The following is a 16,289-nucleotide window of genomic DNA, read 5'->3' as shown; positions in this document are numbered from 1 at the left end:
GCAGTCCAGGATCCAGTTGCAGAGGGAGGTGTTCAGTCCCAGGGTCCTTACCTTAGTGATGAGCTTTGAGGGCAATATGGTGTTGAACACTGAGCTGTAGTCAATGAATAGCATTCTCACGTAGCTGTTCCTTTTGTCCAATAGAGATTGCATCATCTGTGGATCTGTTGGGGTGGTATGCAAATTGGAGGGGGTCTAGGGTTTCTGGGATAACGGTGTTGATGTGAGCCATGACCATCTCCGGGTCGGTAGTCATTTAAGCAGGTTACCGGAGATGTCTCCGGACCTACTTACTGCCACAGTCATACTTTGGACCTAGTTTTGTCCCATGGAATAAATGTTGTGGATCTTAATGTTTTTCCTTATAATCCTGGAGTATCTGACCACCATTTTGTTATGTTTGCAATCGCAACAAATAATCTGCTCAGACCCCAACCAAGGAGCATCAAAAGTCGTGCTATAAATTCTCAGACAACCCAAAATACCTTGATGCCCTTCCAGACTACCCAAGGACGTCAGAGGACAAAAATCAGTTAACCACCTAACTGAGGAACTCAATTTAACCTTGTGCAATACCCTAGATGCAGTTGCACAACTAAAAACTAAAAACATTTGTCATAAGAAACTAGCTCCCTGGTATACAGAAAATACCTGAGCTCTGTAGCAAGCTTCCAGAAAATTGGAACGGAAATGGCGCCACCAAACTGGAAGTCTTCTGACTAGCTTGGAAAGACAGTACCGTGCAGTATCGAAGAGCCCTTACTGCTGCTCGATCATCCTATTTTTCCAACTTAATTGAGGAAAATAAGAACAATCCAAAATGTATTTTTGATACTGTCGCAAAGCTAACTAAAAAGCAGCATTCCCCAAGAGAGGATGGCTTTCACTTCAGCAGTAATACATTCATGAACTTCTTTGAATAAATGATCATTAGAAAGCAAATTACAGACTCCTCTTTAAATCTGTGTATTCCTTCAAAGCTCAGTTGTCCTGAGTCTGCACAACTCTGCCAGGACCTAGGATCAAGGGAGACACTCAAGTGTTTTAGTACTATATCTCTTGACACAATTATGAAAATAATCATGGCCTGTAAACCTTCAAGCTGCATACTGGACCCTATTCCAACTAAACTACTGAAAGAGCTGCTATGCTTGGCCCTCCTATGTTGAACATAATAAACGGCTCTCTATCCACCGGATGTGTACCAAACTCACTAAAAGTGGCAGTAATAAAAGCTCTCTTGAAAAAGTGACCCAGAAAATATAAAAAAAACTTTCGGCCTATATTGAATCTCCCATTCCAGTAAAATGGGATGAAGCAGCTACACAGACAGGCCTAGAAAACATAATGAACTTCAGCCCCACATCGGGCATGTGTGAAAGAGCTAAGTGAACTTAACAGTTAGTCTAATGCAGCCTTTGTTGTGGGGGTAAGAATGAAAGTTTCATGATGACACTATAAAGAGCAACAAGAAAAGAGCAACAATTTGGTCCAATTCTAGTGGCTTTCGTGATGGGCTCATGAGAGGAGCAACCCATTCTACAGTACCTCTACATTGCTGTCAAACTCTGACACAAGAACAATCTTTTCGTCGGACACTCTGGTGAGGGACACACAGAGTCTTCCAAAGGCAACTGAGGTGAACATCAGCTGGAAGGTCACGCTCCTGGAATCACAGACCATCTTCATCAGATTAAAAGAGGGGAGCAGGGGCCCAGTTTACACTTCCTGGCCTCTCTGAACAGACCATCTTCATCAGATTAAAAGAGGGGAGCAGGGGCCCAGTTTACACTTCCTGGCCTCTCTGGACAGACCATCTTCATCAGATTAAAAGAGGGGAGCAGGGGCCCAGTTTACACTTCCTGGCCTCTCTGGACAGACCATCTTCATCAGATTAAAAGAGGGGAGCAGGGGCCCAGTTTACACTTCCTGGCCTCTCTGAACAGACCATCTTCATCAGATTAAAAGAGGGGAGTAGGGGCCCAGTTTACACTTCCTGGCCTCTCTGAACAGACCATCTTCATCAGATTAAAGAGGGCAGCAGGGGCCCAGTTTACACTTCCTGGCCTCTCTGGACTGACCATCTTCATCAGATTAAAAGAGGGGAGCAGGGGCCCAGTTTACACTTCCTGGCCTCTCTGGACAGACCATCTTCATCAGATTAAAAGAGGGGAGCAGGGGCCCAGTTTACACTTCCTGGCCTCTCTGGACATCCACATCAAATTCTTACAGCTCTGTTCTGGAAAGGGACACATTTGCATTTGATACTGTAGCAACCTTCATACACCACATTTTTGTATTTATTTATTGTTGGACATAAGACTAAAAACACCAGAAAATCAGCTCCAAGTGATATTGATTCTGTTCCAAAGTATTCCCACGCATAATAGAGAGACAGTACGTATATGTGATCGCTTCCTGCGGTCAATTTGCAGTCTGCAAATGATTTATAATTATGTTTGGAACCCTTGATCATCCGCTCAAGAAAAAACAAAAGGCCCTCGGCTGAATGTAGTTGATGATCGCTGACCTAGGGCCTCATTTATCAAAGGTTTGTGTTTGATACTGTAGCAACCTGAATGTAGTTGATGATCGCTGACCTAGGGCCTCATTTATCAAAGGTTTGTGTTTGATACTGTAGCAACCTGAATGTAGTTGATGATCGCTGACCTAGGGCCTCATTTATCAAAGGTTTGTGTTTGATACTGTAGCAACCTGAATGTAGTTGATGATCGCTGACCTAGGGCCTCATTTATCAAAGGTTTGTGTTTGATACTGTAGCAACCTGAATGTAGTTGATGATCGCTGACCTAGGGCCTCATTTATCAAAGGTTTGTGTTTGATACTGTAGCAACCTGAATGTAGTTGATGATCGCTGACCTAGGGCCTCATTTATCAAAGGTTTGTGTTTGATACTGTAGCAACCTGAATGTAGTTGATGACCACTGACCTAGGGCCTCATTTATCAAAGGTTTGTGTTTGATACTGTAGCAACCTGAATGTAGTTGATGATCGCTGACCTAGGGCCTCATTTATCAAAGGTTTGTGTTTGATACCGTAACAACCTGAATCTAGACGATCGCTGACCTAGGGCCTCATTTATCAAAGATTTGTGATTGATACCGTAACAACCTGAATCTAGATGATCGCTGACCTAGGGCCTCATTTATCAAAGGTTTGTGTTTGATACCGTAGCAACCTGAATCTAGTTGTTGACCCCAAAGGTGCGAACACAGAAAAAAGACAACCTTGCGTACAGCATTTTTCCCGCGAAGGTTGGTATTTATAAATTCTGAACTTGATGTACAGCTCAGACAATACTTACGCACAACTATTAATGGTTGAAGAATCGTATTTCAAGCTAATATTATTTTGGGTGAAATGTCAGCGTTTGACGAGCGGGAATTATAATAATGTTAAGCTAATGAAAACATTTAAATGTAATGCTAAAAGAGATGTATTTTCCGTTAGTAAGGAGACGGCATAGCAACATGTAGCCTCATATGTTTCCTTGACTTGTATTATATCTAAATCACTAGCAGATGTTCTGACATGACTGGTTTATTCCCGCTGCACAACTGAAATTAGACTACCATTTATCTATCGCTCATTCAATAGCCAAGCATGCTTGAAAGTAAAGTAGACCGGTAGCCTATGGTCATTTCCACGTGAAAGGACCTATGAGCACCAACATGTGAAGTTCAATATGTCAAATTGGGGATCAAATGAAAGCTTAGAGTCTACAGTTGAAGTCGAAAGTTTACATACACTTAGGTTGGAGTCATTAAAACTCATTTTTCAAACACTCCACAAATTTCTTGTTAACAAACTATAGTTTTGGCAAGTCGGTTAGGACTTCTACTTTGTGCATGACACAAGGAATTAATCCATGCTTTTGTTACTTCTAGGCTAGACTACTGCAATGCTCTACTTTCCGGCTACCTGGATAAAGCATTGAATAAACTTCAGTTAGTGCTAAACACGGCTGCTAGAATTCTGACTAGAACCCAACAAAAATGATCATATTACTCCAGTGCTAGCCTCCCTACACTGGCTTCCTGTTAAGGCAAGGGCTGATTTCAAGGTTTTACTGCTAACCTACAAAGCATTACATGGGCTTGCTCCTACCTATCTTTCCGATTTGGTCCCGCCGTACATACCTACATGTATGCTACGGTCACAAGACGTAGGCCTCCTAATTGTCCCTAGAGTTTCTAAGCAAACAGCTGAAGGCCATTTTTATGGAATGGTCTGCCTACCCATGTGAGAGACGCAGACTCTGTCTCAACCTTTAAGTCTTTATTGAAGACTCATCTCTTAGTAGGCCTATGATTGAGTGTAGTCTGGCCCAGGAGTGTGAAGGTGAACGGAAAGTGACTGGAGCAACGAACCGCCCTTGCTGTCTCTGCCTGGCTGGTTCCCCTCTCTCCACTTGGATTCTCTGCCTCTAACCCTATTACAGGGGCTGAGCCACTGGCTTACTGGTGCTCTTCCATGCCGTCCCTAGGAGGGGTGCGTCACTTGAGTGGTTTGAGTCACCGACGTGGTCTTCCTGTCTGGGTTGGGGCCCCCCTTGGGTTGTGCCGTGGCGGAGATCTTTGTGGGCTATACTCGGCCTTGTCTCAGGATGGTAAGTTGGTGGTTGAAGATATCCCTCTAGTGGTGTGGGGACTGTGCTTTGGCAAAGTGGGTGGGGTTATATCCTGCCTGTTTGGCCCTGTCCGGGGGTATTATCTGATGGGGCCACAGTGTCTCCTGACCCCTCATGTCTCAGCCTCCAGTATTTATGCTGCAGTAGTTTATGTGTCGAGGGGCTAGGGTCAGTCTGTTATATCTGGAGTATTTCTCCTGTCTTATTTGGTGTCCTGTGTGAATTTAAGTATGCTCTCTCTAATTCTTTCTTTCGGGGACCTGAGCCCTAGGACCATGCCTCAGGACTACCTGGCATGATAACTCCTTGTTGTCCCCAGTCCACCTGGCCGTGCTGCTGCTCCAGTTTCAACTGTTCTGCCTGCGGCTATGGAACCCTGACCTGTTCACCGTGATTACTATTATTTGACCAAGCTGGTCATTTATGAACATTTGAACATCTTGGCCATGTTCTGTTATAATCTCCACCTGGCACAGCCAGAAGAGGACTGGCCACCCCTCATAGCCTGGTTCCTCTCTAGGTTTCTCCCTAGGTTTTGGCCTTTCTAGGGAGTTTTTCCTAGCCACCATGCTTCTACACCTGCATTGCTTGCTGTTTGGGGTTTTAGTCTGGGTTTCTGTACAGCACTTTGATATATCAGCTGATGTAAGAAGGGCTATATAAATACATTTGATTTGATTGACATCATTTGAGTCAATTGGAGGTGTACCTGTGGATGTATTTCAAGGCATACCTTCAAACTCAGTGCCTCTTTGCTTGACATCATGGGAAAATCAAAAGAAATCAGCCAAGACCTCAGGAAAAAATTGTAATACCTGAAATGCCACAAATTCAACCTTCTTAACCTTTAAAATGTCAGGATCATTCAGGTGAAAGGCATCCCCTGCATGCTGCAGTGTAGGCCTATCCACTGCCATGGACTCTTCTGTAACTGACAGTTAGACTTAGAGGTTATGTTGTTGTCTTTTGTTTGAATTGTTTACGTGTCTGCGGAACTACGTAGCTAATACTGTTGTAACGGGGATCCTTATTGTAGCAACACACTTTGGGAGGGAAGGCAATCCTGCGCTGTGTTAGCTAAGTTTTCATGTCATCGGGTGTAGTTCATAAAGGTTGCAGCGTGTATGTTGGGATGAAGTGTGAATTCATGCCAGGAATAATAAGTGTAAAGTTTGATTTCCTCCCTTCTGTAATAAGCAGCCAATTAAGTATTTTTCCTTTATTCATGTGTTTAATATGATACTGTTATCGCGCCGGTTAAACTGTCACGTATGTAAGCATTTCAGAGTTATACCAAGCTAATAAGTCACTCGTAAGATAAGGAGGTTGTAAGAGTGTGCTTAACTGTATTTTTCATTTACTTTATAGTTCTCACGGAAGGTGATAATTCTGACTAAAACTACAGAATAAAGCCGCCAGTTAAAATCAAGGAACGGTTGTGCTCGTGGTTACTGAAGGGAACTACATCTTCTGGTGCGCCATTCAACCCCTCAACCCTTTTCACAGCTGCTGCATATGAAATGCTCTGTACAGCCCTGACTTTGGCCACCTCCTTCTCTTCGACCCTTGTGGGGCATTCGGAAGAGGTTGCTTCGTGGTTCCCACCTCAATTGCAACATTTCACATATTCATCACTTTTATAATACATAATATGATATTTTCCAAAACTTGGACATCTCGGCTTCTCCCTTCTGCAACCACTTGATACCTGACCAAAAAGCTTTACAGTGATCACACTACATTGGCCTTGGGATAAATGCTCTGACTCATATCAGACAATTAACAACATCCAAAGGTGAAATAACAGGATTGCACAACCTGTGATAATTAAGGGTCACATTACTATTGGCTCACAGTTGTCACATGGTTCACGCACGCTGAGAAAAAGGAATTATGTAAAAATTCGCTCACTCAACTGGGTTGTAAAATCATAAATCCAAACAGTTGCAAAACGTTTGTCAAATAAAACGAGAGTTTCTATTGGACAAAATCATGTAGGTCCCGCCCTATTTCTTTACGTTGTGCAACAGATTCTTCATAATGAAAACAACCCCAGCGACACACGGTCTGGGTGCAATCTAGTATGCATAATTCCAAACCTCGGGACATATTCAACACACTGTTTCATTGTTTAGCCAGATCAGTGTTCCAACTCTCAACATGAAGATACCAGTTGTTGATTTTGGAGCATACAAGTTAGGGGGAAACGATGTTTCAGGCGAGCAGTTAGAGATCCTGAGCAGGCAGTTGAAAACGGCCTTTACGGAAGTGGGATTTGTTTATCTGAAGAATACTGGGATAGTACAACAAGACGTGAGTAACAGCATTGCTCAGAGATCTATTTTTTTTTAAAGCTATTGGAAATATTTGGCATGTCAGTACGAGTGGATGTTGTGCTTTGGGTGATCAACATGAGGCTATTCTTCATAGGTGGATGAGGTTATGAACATATCCAAGAAATTCTTTCTGCAACCAGACGAAATGAAACTGCCTTTCAGCAGGAAAAGTTTCTCTAATAATCCTAACCATGGCTGGGTGTCTTTGGAGACAGAGAGGTATAGAGGCACACTGTCAAGTCAAAACATCTGTCTGTGCTTTCATGTCCAAACAGTCTAGTCATTATGTTATATTCTATGATAATATATTATGTCCATAGTCTCCACTCAGTATAGTGTTGTGTACATTGATTGAATGGTTAGGACAATCTCTCTGTATTCACAGTTTAAATCCCAAGAGACCAGGAGACCTAAAGGAAGCCTTCAACACTGCATCCCTTCATCCAGACATAGTAAACAATCTGTCTCTCTGTTTGTTTGCGACAGCTGTAGACACATCCAACTTCTCTGCTGTGGTTGTTGTTGCTATCAGTGTTAAGGTCAAGGTACAAAGGGATTGACTTCACTCTGAGCCATATACAGAGTTCAACCACTCTGATAGAACTTCATCTAGGAACAGAACTCACCAGGCTGATAGAACTCCATCTAGGAACAGAACTCACCAGGCTGATAGAACTTCATCTAGGAACAGAACTCACCAGGCTGATAGAACTCCATCTAGGAACAGAACTCACCAGGCTGATAGAACTCCATCTAGGAACAGAACTCACCAGGCTACACAAAGGAATACATTGAAAGTTGTCAAAACCGGTCATCTTTTATATCCTATGTAGCTTTGATTTCACAGTTCTTACACAACTCTTCCTGGTCTGTAGAAATGGCCATCGTGGGATGGAGGGAATGGATTCTTTGAGGTTCAGTCGTCGTTCTTCCTGCGCTGTAAGGACCTGTGTCTCCGGGTGCTTCGTGTGATGGCCTACAGTCTGGGCCTGGAGGCTGAGGTCTTCCTAAGTGCACACAGACACATAGGGAGTGAGTACAGCTCTCTCCCTCTCTCTCACGGGGTTATCTATGTACAATCTATCTATGTACAATCACACCTGGGTGAAGGGGTGCTCAGTCCTAAGAATGTAAAACTGAAGTTGGGAAATTCCATGGTAAGTGACACTGAGAATCAGATTTTTCACTTTAAAATGTATGTAAAAAAACAAAACTGTGCTTGCAAAGTTAAACAAACCTTGCAACAAGGAACAAGGACTACTTTAACAATTTACTTTTTTTTTTTTTACAAAAACACATTTACTTGAAGAACAGCGCAGATGCAAAGTTTGGTAACAGAATGACGGCACAAACAGCACAAACCCTCATTCTGTTTGACACTTTAAAGTGTAAATCTGAGTCTGTGTCAGTCTGTTACTGTGGAATTGCCCCGTTGTAAAATAAAGTTCAGGATAACAGCTTATTCCCTTCAACGATATGAATTGCTGAAGCGTTTTGGATCAAGCTTCTTCCTCAAAGCACTATTGCAACACAGTGTATAGAATGCTACAAATACACATGAATCATGGTTTCCTTTCAATGTCAATGTGTATCTGTGACATTCTGACACTGTGTTGCAATAGTTCTGGAACCATCTTTGAAAGGACATTGTGAAAGGGAAATACATTTGGGGCCCTATTGTGTGAATCAGGCTTGATTGTTGTTGTCCCCTGCAGGTGATAAGAACAGCAGTACCCTGAGGTCGCTGTATTACCCCTCGGTGAGGAGTGACAGGGTGAAGGAGGGCCAGCTGCGCTGTGGAGAACACTCGGACTATGGCAGCATCACCCTGGTCTTCCAGAGTCAAGAGGGTGGCCTGCAGGTAAACAAGATAACTGAATCCTCTGCAGCTTTTACTAGGGGCAGTGTTTCTGGCTACGTCACCTGGCATTAAAAACTTTGGCTCTAGTTATATTCTTGCACACAGTCCATGCAACTTATTAAGCCACATTTTAATGGACTACTGTGAATTCGGTAAGTATTCATACCCCATGACTTATTCTAAAATTGATTCAATTGTTTGTTTCCCCCCTTCATCAATCTACACACAATACCCCATAATGACAAAGCAAAAACAGGTTTGCAAAAAACTGAAATATTACATTTACATTAGTATTCAGATCCTTTACTCGGTACTTTGTTGAAGCACCTTTGGTAGTGTTTACAGACACAAGTCTTCTTGGGTATGACGCTACAAGCTTGGCACACCTGTATTTGGGGAGTTTCTCCCATTCTTCTCTGCCGATTCGCTCAAGCTCTGTCAGGTTGGATGGGGAGCATTTTCAGGTCTCTCCAGGGATCTTCGGTCGGGTTCAAGTCCGGGCCTCTTAAGGACATTCAGAGACTTGTGCCAAAGCCACTCCTGTGTTGTCTTGGCTGTGTGCTTAGGGTCGTTGTCCTGTTGGAAGGTGAACCTTCGCCCCTGATGTCCTGAGCGCTCTGGAGCAGGTTTTCATCAAGGATATCTCTGTACTTTGCTCTGTTCATCTTTCCCTCGGTCCTGACTAGTCTCCCAGTCCCTGCCGCTGAAAAACATCCCCACAGCATGATGCTGCTGCCACCATGCTTCACCATAGGGACGGTGCCAGGTTTCCTTCAGAAGTGAGGATTGGCATTCAGGCCAAAGATTTCAATCTTTATTTAATCAGACCAGAGAATCTTGTTTCTCATGGTCTGAGAGTCCTTTAGGTGCCTTTTGGCAAACTCCAACTATGCCTTTTACTGAGGAGTGGTTTCCGTCTTGCCACTATACCATAAACACCTGATTGGTGGAGTGCTGCATAGATGGTTGTCCTTCTGGAAGGTTCTCCCATCTTTACAGAGGAACTCTGGAGCTCTGTCAGTGACCATTGGGTTCTTGGTCACCTCTCTGACCAAGGCCCTTCTCCATCAATTGTTAAGTTTGGCTGGGTGGTGATCTCTAGGAAGAGTCTTGGTGGTTCCAAACTTCTTCCAATTTAAGAATTAAGGAGGCCACTTGGGGACCTTAAATGTTGCCGAAATGTTTTGGTACCCTTCCCCAGATCTGTGCCTCGATTCAATCCTGTCTCGTACCTCATGGTTTGGTTTTTGCTCTGACATGCACTGTCAACTGTGGGACCTTATATAGACAGGTGTGTGCCTTTCCAAATCATGTCCAATCAATTGAATTTACCACTGGTGGACTCCAATAGTTGTAGAAACATCTCAAGTATGATCAATGGAAACAGGATGCACCTGAGCTCAATTTCGAGTCTCCTAGCAAAGGGTTTGAAAATAAGGCATTTCTGTTTTTTTTTATTTCTAATACATTTGCAAAAATGAATAACCTGTTTTTGCATTGCCATTATGTGGTATTGTGTGTAGATTGATGAGGGAAATGTTTTATTCAATACATTTTAGAATAAGGCTGTAATATAACAAAATATGTAAAAAGGGAAGGGGTCTGAATACTTTCCGAATGCACTGTATGTAAGTTAATGATATTTGTTCACCCCAATAGCAAAGTTTGACAAAACAATGTTTTATCCATACCTCTAAATGCCATCTTATTAGATGTTGCCATTTCCCCCCATTAGTTTGGAATTGAGACCTGCAGTCATCTCAATATCAGACCACTTTGGAGATATTAACAAATTTACCAAGTGACCTGGGGTGAAATCTTTTGTAGAATAAATTGAACATTGATCAATTTAATTTGAATTAACGTGGCTTATGTGTGTTCTATCAGTAATGTGGTAAACTGGATATTAAAATGACAATTCCATAGGTGCGTACCAGGTCAGGGGAGTTCATCTCCGCTCCCAGCATCCCTGGGACAGTACTGATCAACATAGCTGACCTGATGCAGAGGTGGACCAGTGATATTTTCCTCTCAGCGGTGAGACTTGCCCTTCCATTTTACACACCGTTACTTGATAAGATCATACAAGACGTTTCAGGCTCATTGCTCGTGGAAACAGACCTGCGTTCAAATACTATTTAAAATGATTTAGAATAAGCAGGGCTTGATTGAGTTTATTGTAATGGAAACAATAGAAAAGTCCTAAAAGTAGAAACAAACCCCACCCACCTGGAGCACAAAAGGAAATGCTAAAGCATTTGTAAGATTTCAAATAGTATTTGAATCCAGGGTCGTATTCATTAGGGCACACTTTAGCAAAACATTTTGCAACAAACAAACTTATTTTCTTAAGTTCAGTTAGTCCCTGCCTGTTTCATTTCATTTTCTTATGTTTGTTGCCTAGTAAATATGATTTGGCTCTCTGTGGAAGCAAAGTTAAATTTGCCTTTGAATTTTGCGTCTCACCTTCCCTTTCAGGTCCATAGGGTTTTGCTGCCCCCCGCTGGAGACTTGAGCACACGGCAGTCCCTGGCTTTCTTTGTGCAGCCAGACGATGAAGCCCTCATCACCTGTTTTGACGGGTCCGACAAATATCCCCCTGTGAAGTCAGGGGCCTATCTCATGGAACGCTTCAATGACTCTTATGGGAGGAAGTGACCTTTATCTATCCAGCATTCATTATTTTGTGTTATGCAATTATGTCGGTGAAACAGAATGTCAGTAAAAATATAATTTCCTTTTAAATCCATGAAGTGAGGTGGGAGAGAGAGAATCAGATAAAGTTGTGGAGATGAAGAAATATGTGGACAAAAACCCTCCAGGTACAGATACTGTATGTAGAACCATAGTAAAGACCAGTATGGACTATCAATACAGATACTGTATGTAGAACCATAGTAAAGCCCAGTATGGACTATCAATACAGATACTGTATGTAGAACCATAGTAAAGCCCAGTATGGACTATCAACACAGATACTGTATGTAGAACCATAGTAAAGACCAGTATGGACTATCAATACAGGTACTGTATGTAGAACCATAGTAAAGCCCAGTATGGACTATCAATACAGGTACTGTATGTAGAACCATAGTAAAGCCCAGTATGGACTATCAATACAGATACTGTATGTAGAACCATAGTAAAGCCCAGTATGGACTATCAATACAGATACTGTATGTAGAACCATAGTAAAGCCCAGTATGGACTATCAATACAGATACTGTATGTAGAACCATAGTAAAGCCCAGTATGGACTATCAATACAGGTACTGTATGTAGAACCATAGTAAAGCCCAGTATGGACTATCAATACAGATACTGTATGTAGAACCATAGTAAAGACCAGTATGGACTATCAATACAGGTACTGTATGTAGAACCATAGTAAAGCCCAGTATGGACTATCAATACAGATACTGTATGTAGAACCATAGTAAAGCCCAGTATGGACTATCAATACAGATACTGTATGTAGAACCATAGTAAAGACCAGTATGGACTATCAATACAGGTACTGTATGTAGAACCATAGTAAAGCCCAGTATGGACTATCAATACAGATACTGTATGTAGAACCATAGTAAAGACCAGCAGTATGGACTATCAATACAGATACTGTATGTAGAACCATAGTAAAGCCCAGTATGGACTATCAATACAGGTACTGTATGTAGAACCATAGTAAAGACCAGTATGGACTATCAATACAGGTACTGTATGTAGAACCATAGTAAAGCCCAGTATGGACTATCAATACAGGTACTGTATGTAGAACCATAGTAAAGCCCAGTATGGACTATCAATACAGGTACTGTATGTAGAACCATAGTAAAGACCAGTATGGACTATCAATACAGGTACTGTATGTAGAACCATAGTAAAGACCAGTATGGACTATCAATACAGATACTGTATGTAGAACCATAGTAAAGACCAGTATGGACTATCAATACAGATACTGTATGTAGAACCATAGTAAAGACCAGTATGGACTATCAATACAGATACTGTATGTAGAACCATAGTAAAGACCAGTATGGACTATCAATACAGGTACTGTATGTAGAACCATAGTAAAGCCCAGTATGGACTATCAATACAGGTACTGTATGTAGAACCATAGTAAAGCCCAGTATTGACTATCAATACAGATACTGTATGTAGAACCATAGTAAAGTCCAGTATGGAGTATCAACACAAAGTTACCATTTAGAATGAGGCACAGTTCATTGAGAGGAGGTCTTAACACAACTGGGACAGACATGAAGTGGGTGGGTGGAGATAATATTATTTTTATAATGATGAATTGTTGATATTGATGAGGCAACCACTAACATTACAGTGTGTTATTCTAATTAGGTAACCACTAACATTACTAACATTTAGGGGCTCCCGGGTGGCGCAGCGGTCTAAGGCACTGCATCTCAGTGCTAGAGGTATCACTATTGACCCTAGTTCGATTCCAGGCTGTATCACAACCGGCCGTGATAGGGAGTCTCATAGGGCTGCGCACAATTGGCCTAGCATCATGGTTTGGCTGGGGTAGGCCGTCATTGTAAGTAAGAATTTGTTCTTAACTGACTTGCCTAGTTAAATCAAGTTTTAAACATTTTTTTACTATTTTATATGACTAGTATCAATGTGGACTCTACTACAGTTTAAACAGCTCCGCTATAGACTACACTAGCATGACTGGTATCTATGTGGACCCTACTACAGTTTAACCAGCTCAGCTATAGACTACACCAGCATGACGAGTATCTATGTGGACCCTACTACAGTTTAACCAGCTCAGCTATAGACTACACCAGCATGACTAGTATCTATGTGGACCCTACTACAGTTTAACCAGCTCAGCTATAGACTACACCAGTATGACTAGTATCTATGTGGACCCTACTACAGTTTAACCAGCTCAGCTATAGATTACACCAACATGACTAGTATCTATGTGGACCCTACTACAGTTTAACCAGCTCAGCTATAGACTACACCAGCATGACTAGTATCTATGTGGACCCTACTACAGTTTAACCAGCTCAGCAGTCTAGAGAAAGAAAACCCAGGATAGAGGGGCTGAGTGAATGTGGTTTGGACTCTGTGGAGGAGGGTCATTGTGTCTGTAGAATGTAGAACACTGTAGAATCCCGTCTCTCACAGTTGAAGTGTACCTATGATAAAAAATTACAGACCTCTACATGCTTTGTAAGTAGGAAAACCTGCAAAACGGCAGTGTATCAAATACTTGTTCTCCCCACTGTAAATATGAACTTTATCGAACAAAACATACATGTATTGTGTAACATGAAGTCCTATGAGTGCCATCTGATGAAGATCATCAAATGTTAGTGATTAATTTTATCTCTAATTCTGCTTTTTGTGACTCCTCTCTTTGGCTGGAAAATAGCTGTGTTTTTCTGTGACTAGGCGCTGACCTAACAATCTTATGGTATGCTTTCGTCGTAAAGCCTCTTTGAAATCGGACACTGTGGTGGGATTAACAAGTTTATCTTTAAAATGGTGTAATACTATGTTTGAGGAATTTTAATTATGAGATTTCTGTTTTTTGAATTTGGTGCCCTGCACTTTTACTGGCTGTGTCACGCCCTGGCCATAGAGGCTTTTATTCTCTCTTTTGGTTAGACCAGGGTGTGACTAGGGTGGGCATTCTAGTTTCTTTATTTCTATGTTTTCTATTTCTTTGTGTTTGGCCAGGTGTGGTTCTCAATCAGAGGCAGCTGTCTATTGTTGTCTCTGATTGGGAATCATACTTAGACAGCCTTTTTTCCTTTCGCATTTGTGGGTAGTTGACTTTGTTAGTGGCACTATAGCCCTAGTTAAACTTCACAGTCGTTTCCTTGTTTTGTTGGCAACAGTAATTTCAAATAAAAATACATGTACACATCACGCTGCGCCTTGGTCCATTCTTTTCGATGACCGTGACAGGCTGTTGTCAAATCAATCCCGTTAACAGGATTTCAGCCATAAGAAGTTAATGAATATGATGCCAGATCAGTCGGCGTCTGAGACATTATTACTGATAGGACGACATAAACTGTATCTTGGAAAGTCTACACATTCTAGTTATCAGATTCACATGGAATTCTTGTGCAATTTACATTTTTAAATATGAAACTATTTGTGAAAAGATGAAATGTACTTTTAGCTTCCAGATGAGAGAATTGGGTTTTCATAAGGTTAAAGCTCTGCTCACTCAGTGGCCCCGCCCATGTGAAGAGACATTGGTTGTAAACTATGAAACATGCCCTCTCTCCTACCACTATATAAAGCCCTTGACAAAAATGTAACTTTCTGTTCCGAGGACATTAGGGCGACAGTCCTACGTTAAAAGGGCTCAGATAGTAAGCTGTTCCAAGGATGTGTGGACTTGAGGTCCCCACGTTGAAAGGACAAAGACCACCTACAGAACTAAGCCAACCTTAGAGAACCTAACCAAATTAGCATCAAATTTCAATGTGTAGGTGACGACCTACACCCCGGAAGGATGAAGTTCGACTATACCAGCCAGAATATAGCATGAGCTTAAAAGTATGGCAACTTGGTATGAACTTTGAACTCTTATTCACTCCAGAAGTGATACTTCCTAGCCATTGAGTTAGCAGCAGTCGCTAAACGTGGGCTAAGAGAGGACAGACAGAGTATTCTACCACGCTCCAGTTCACCACGAGACATTCTTCGGAGGACCAGAGATACATAAAGGACAAACCGGCCTTCCATCGACGACCAATCTACCAAAGCGCAGCTCAGAGTAAATATTTATTGCATTCTCCTTTTTCAAATGGGCGGTTATTTAGAATGCATAAGATTCTGTATTTATGATGCATAGCATCTCCCTTTGTTACTCAGTCTTCCCACTCTTTCAATCAAACCCTGTTCTGTCCACCAGGGACGTTTTCTTTATGACATAATAGGTCCATCAATGTATGATTCATTCTGTGTATATGTAATTTAGTAAATAAATAATTTAACCAAATTTTGTATTGCTGATTCAACTTGTTAGCCAACAACAAAACACTTTTACCACGGCAACTGGTTTGATACATTCACCTCTGAAGGTAAATAATGTACATACATTAAGTAATCTTTCTCTGATTTGTCATCCTGAGGGTCCCAGAGATAAAATGTAGCATAGTTTTGTTTGATAAAATCAATTGATATATTAAAATGTAGGAACTGGGTTCTACAGTTTGAACCCCTGCTGTGTTTCCTTTCAAATAGTATCAAGAATATGCATGTCCATGGTTCAGGTCCTGAGCTACAGGCAGTTAGATTTGGGTATGTCATTTTAGGCGGAAATTGAAAAAATGGGTACAATCTTTAAGATGTTTTTAAGAACAAACAATTGCCTACGAAAGGAGACAACATGTTTAACGAATTAGCGTTGACACCTAGACGAGAGCACACAAAAACCACTTGC

General features: G+C 41.7%; 1 protein-coding gene and 1 long non-coding RNA gene across 2 annotated transcripts; one reads left to right on the top strand and one right to left on the bottom strand.

The window, feature by feature from the left end:
* The first annotated feature begins 5,748 nt into the window (after positions 1–5,748).
* Positions 5,749–11,788, top strand: si:dkey-10o6.2 (isopenicillin N synthase family oxygenase). Its single transcript, XM_021598756.2, has 7 exons — positions 5,749–6,964; positions 7,082–7,206; positions 7,373–7,439; positions 7,863–8,019; positions 8,703–8,848; positions 10,775–10,885; positions 11,327–11,788. The coding sequence occupies exons 1-7, from the start codon at positions 6,812–6,814 to the stop codon at positions 11,504–11,506; spliced, it is 939 nt and encodes a 312-aa protein (XP_021454431.2). The 5' UTR covers positions 5,749–6,811; the 3' UTR covers positions 11,507–11,788.
* LOC118945825 lies at positions 7,466–7,983 on the bottom strand. Its single transcript, XR_005040985.1, has 2 exons — positions 7,842–7,983; positions 7,466–7,761 (listed from the first exon to the last, which is right to left on the bottom strand). It is a non-coding gene; the product is annotated as an uncharacterized LOC118945825 (long non-coding RNA).
* Positions 11,789–16,289: the final 4,501 nt, after the last annotated feature.

The sequence above is a fragment of the Oncorhynchus mykiss genome, chromosome 30 (assembly GCF_013265735.2).
Source record: "Oncorhynchus mykiss isolate Arlee chromosome 30, USDA_OmykA_1.1, whole genome shotgun sequence".
NCBI classification, from domain to species: Eukaryota; Metazoa; Chordata; class Actinopteri; order Salmoniformes; family Salmonidae; genus Oncorhynchus; species Oncorhynchus mykiss.
The sequence above is the reverse complement of the archived record's forward strand: the minus strand, read 5'-3'. Positions and strand labels throughout refer to the sequence as shown.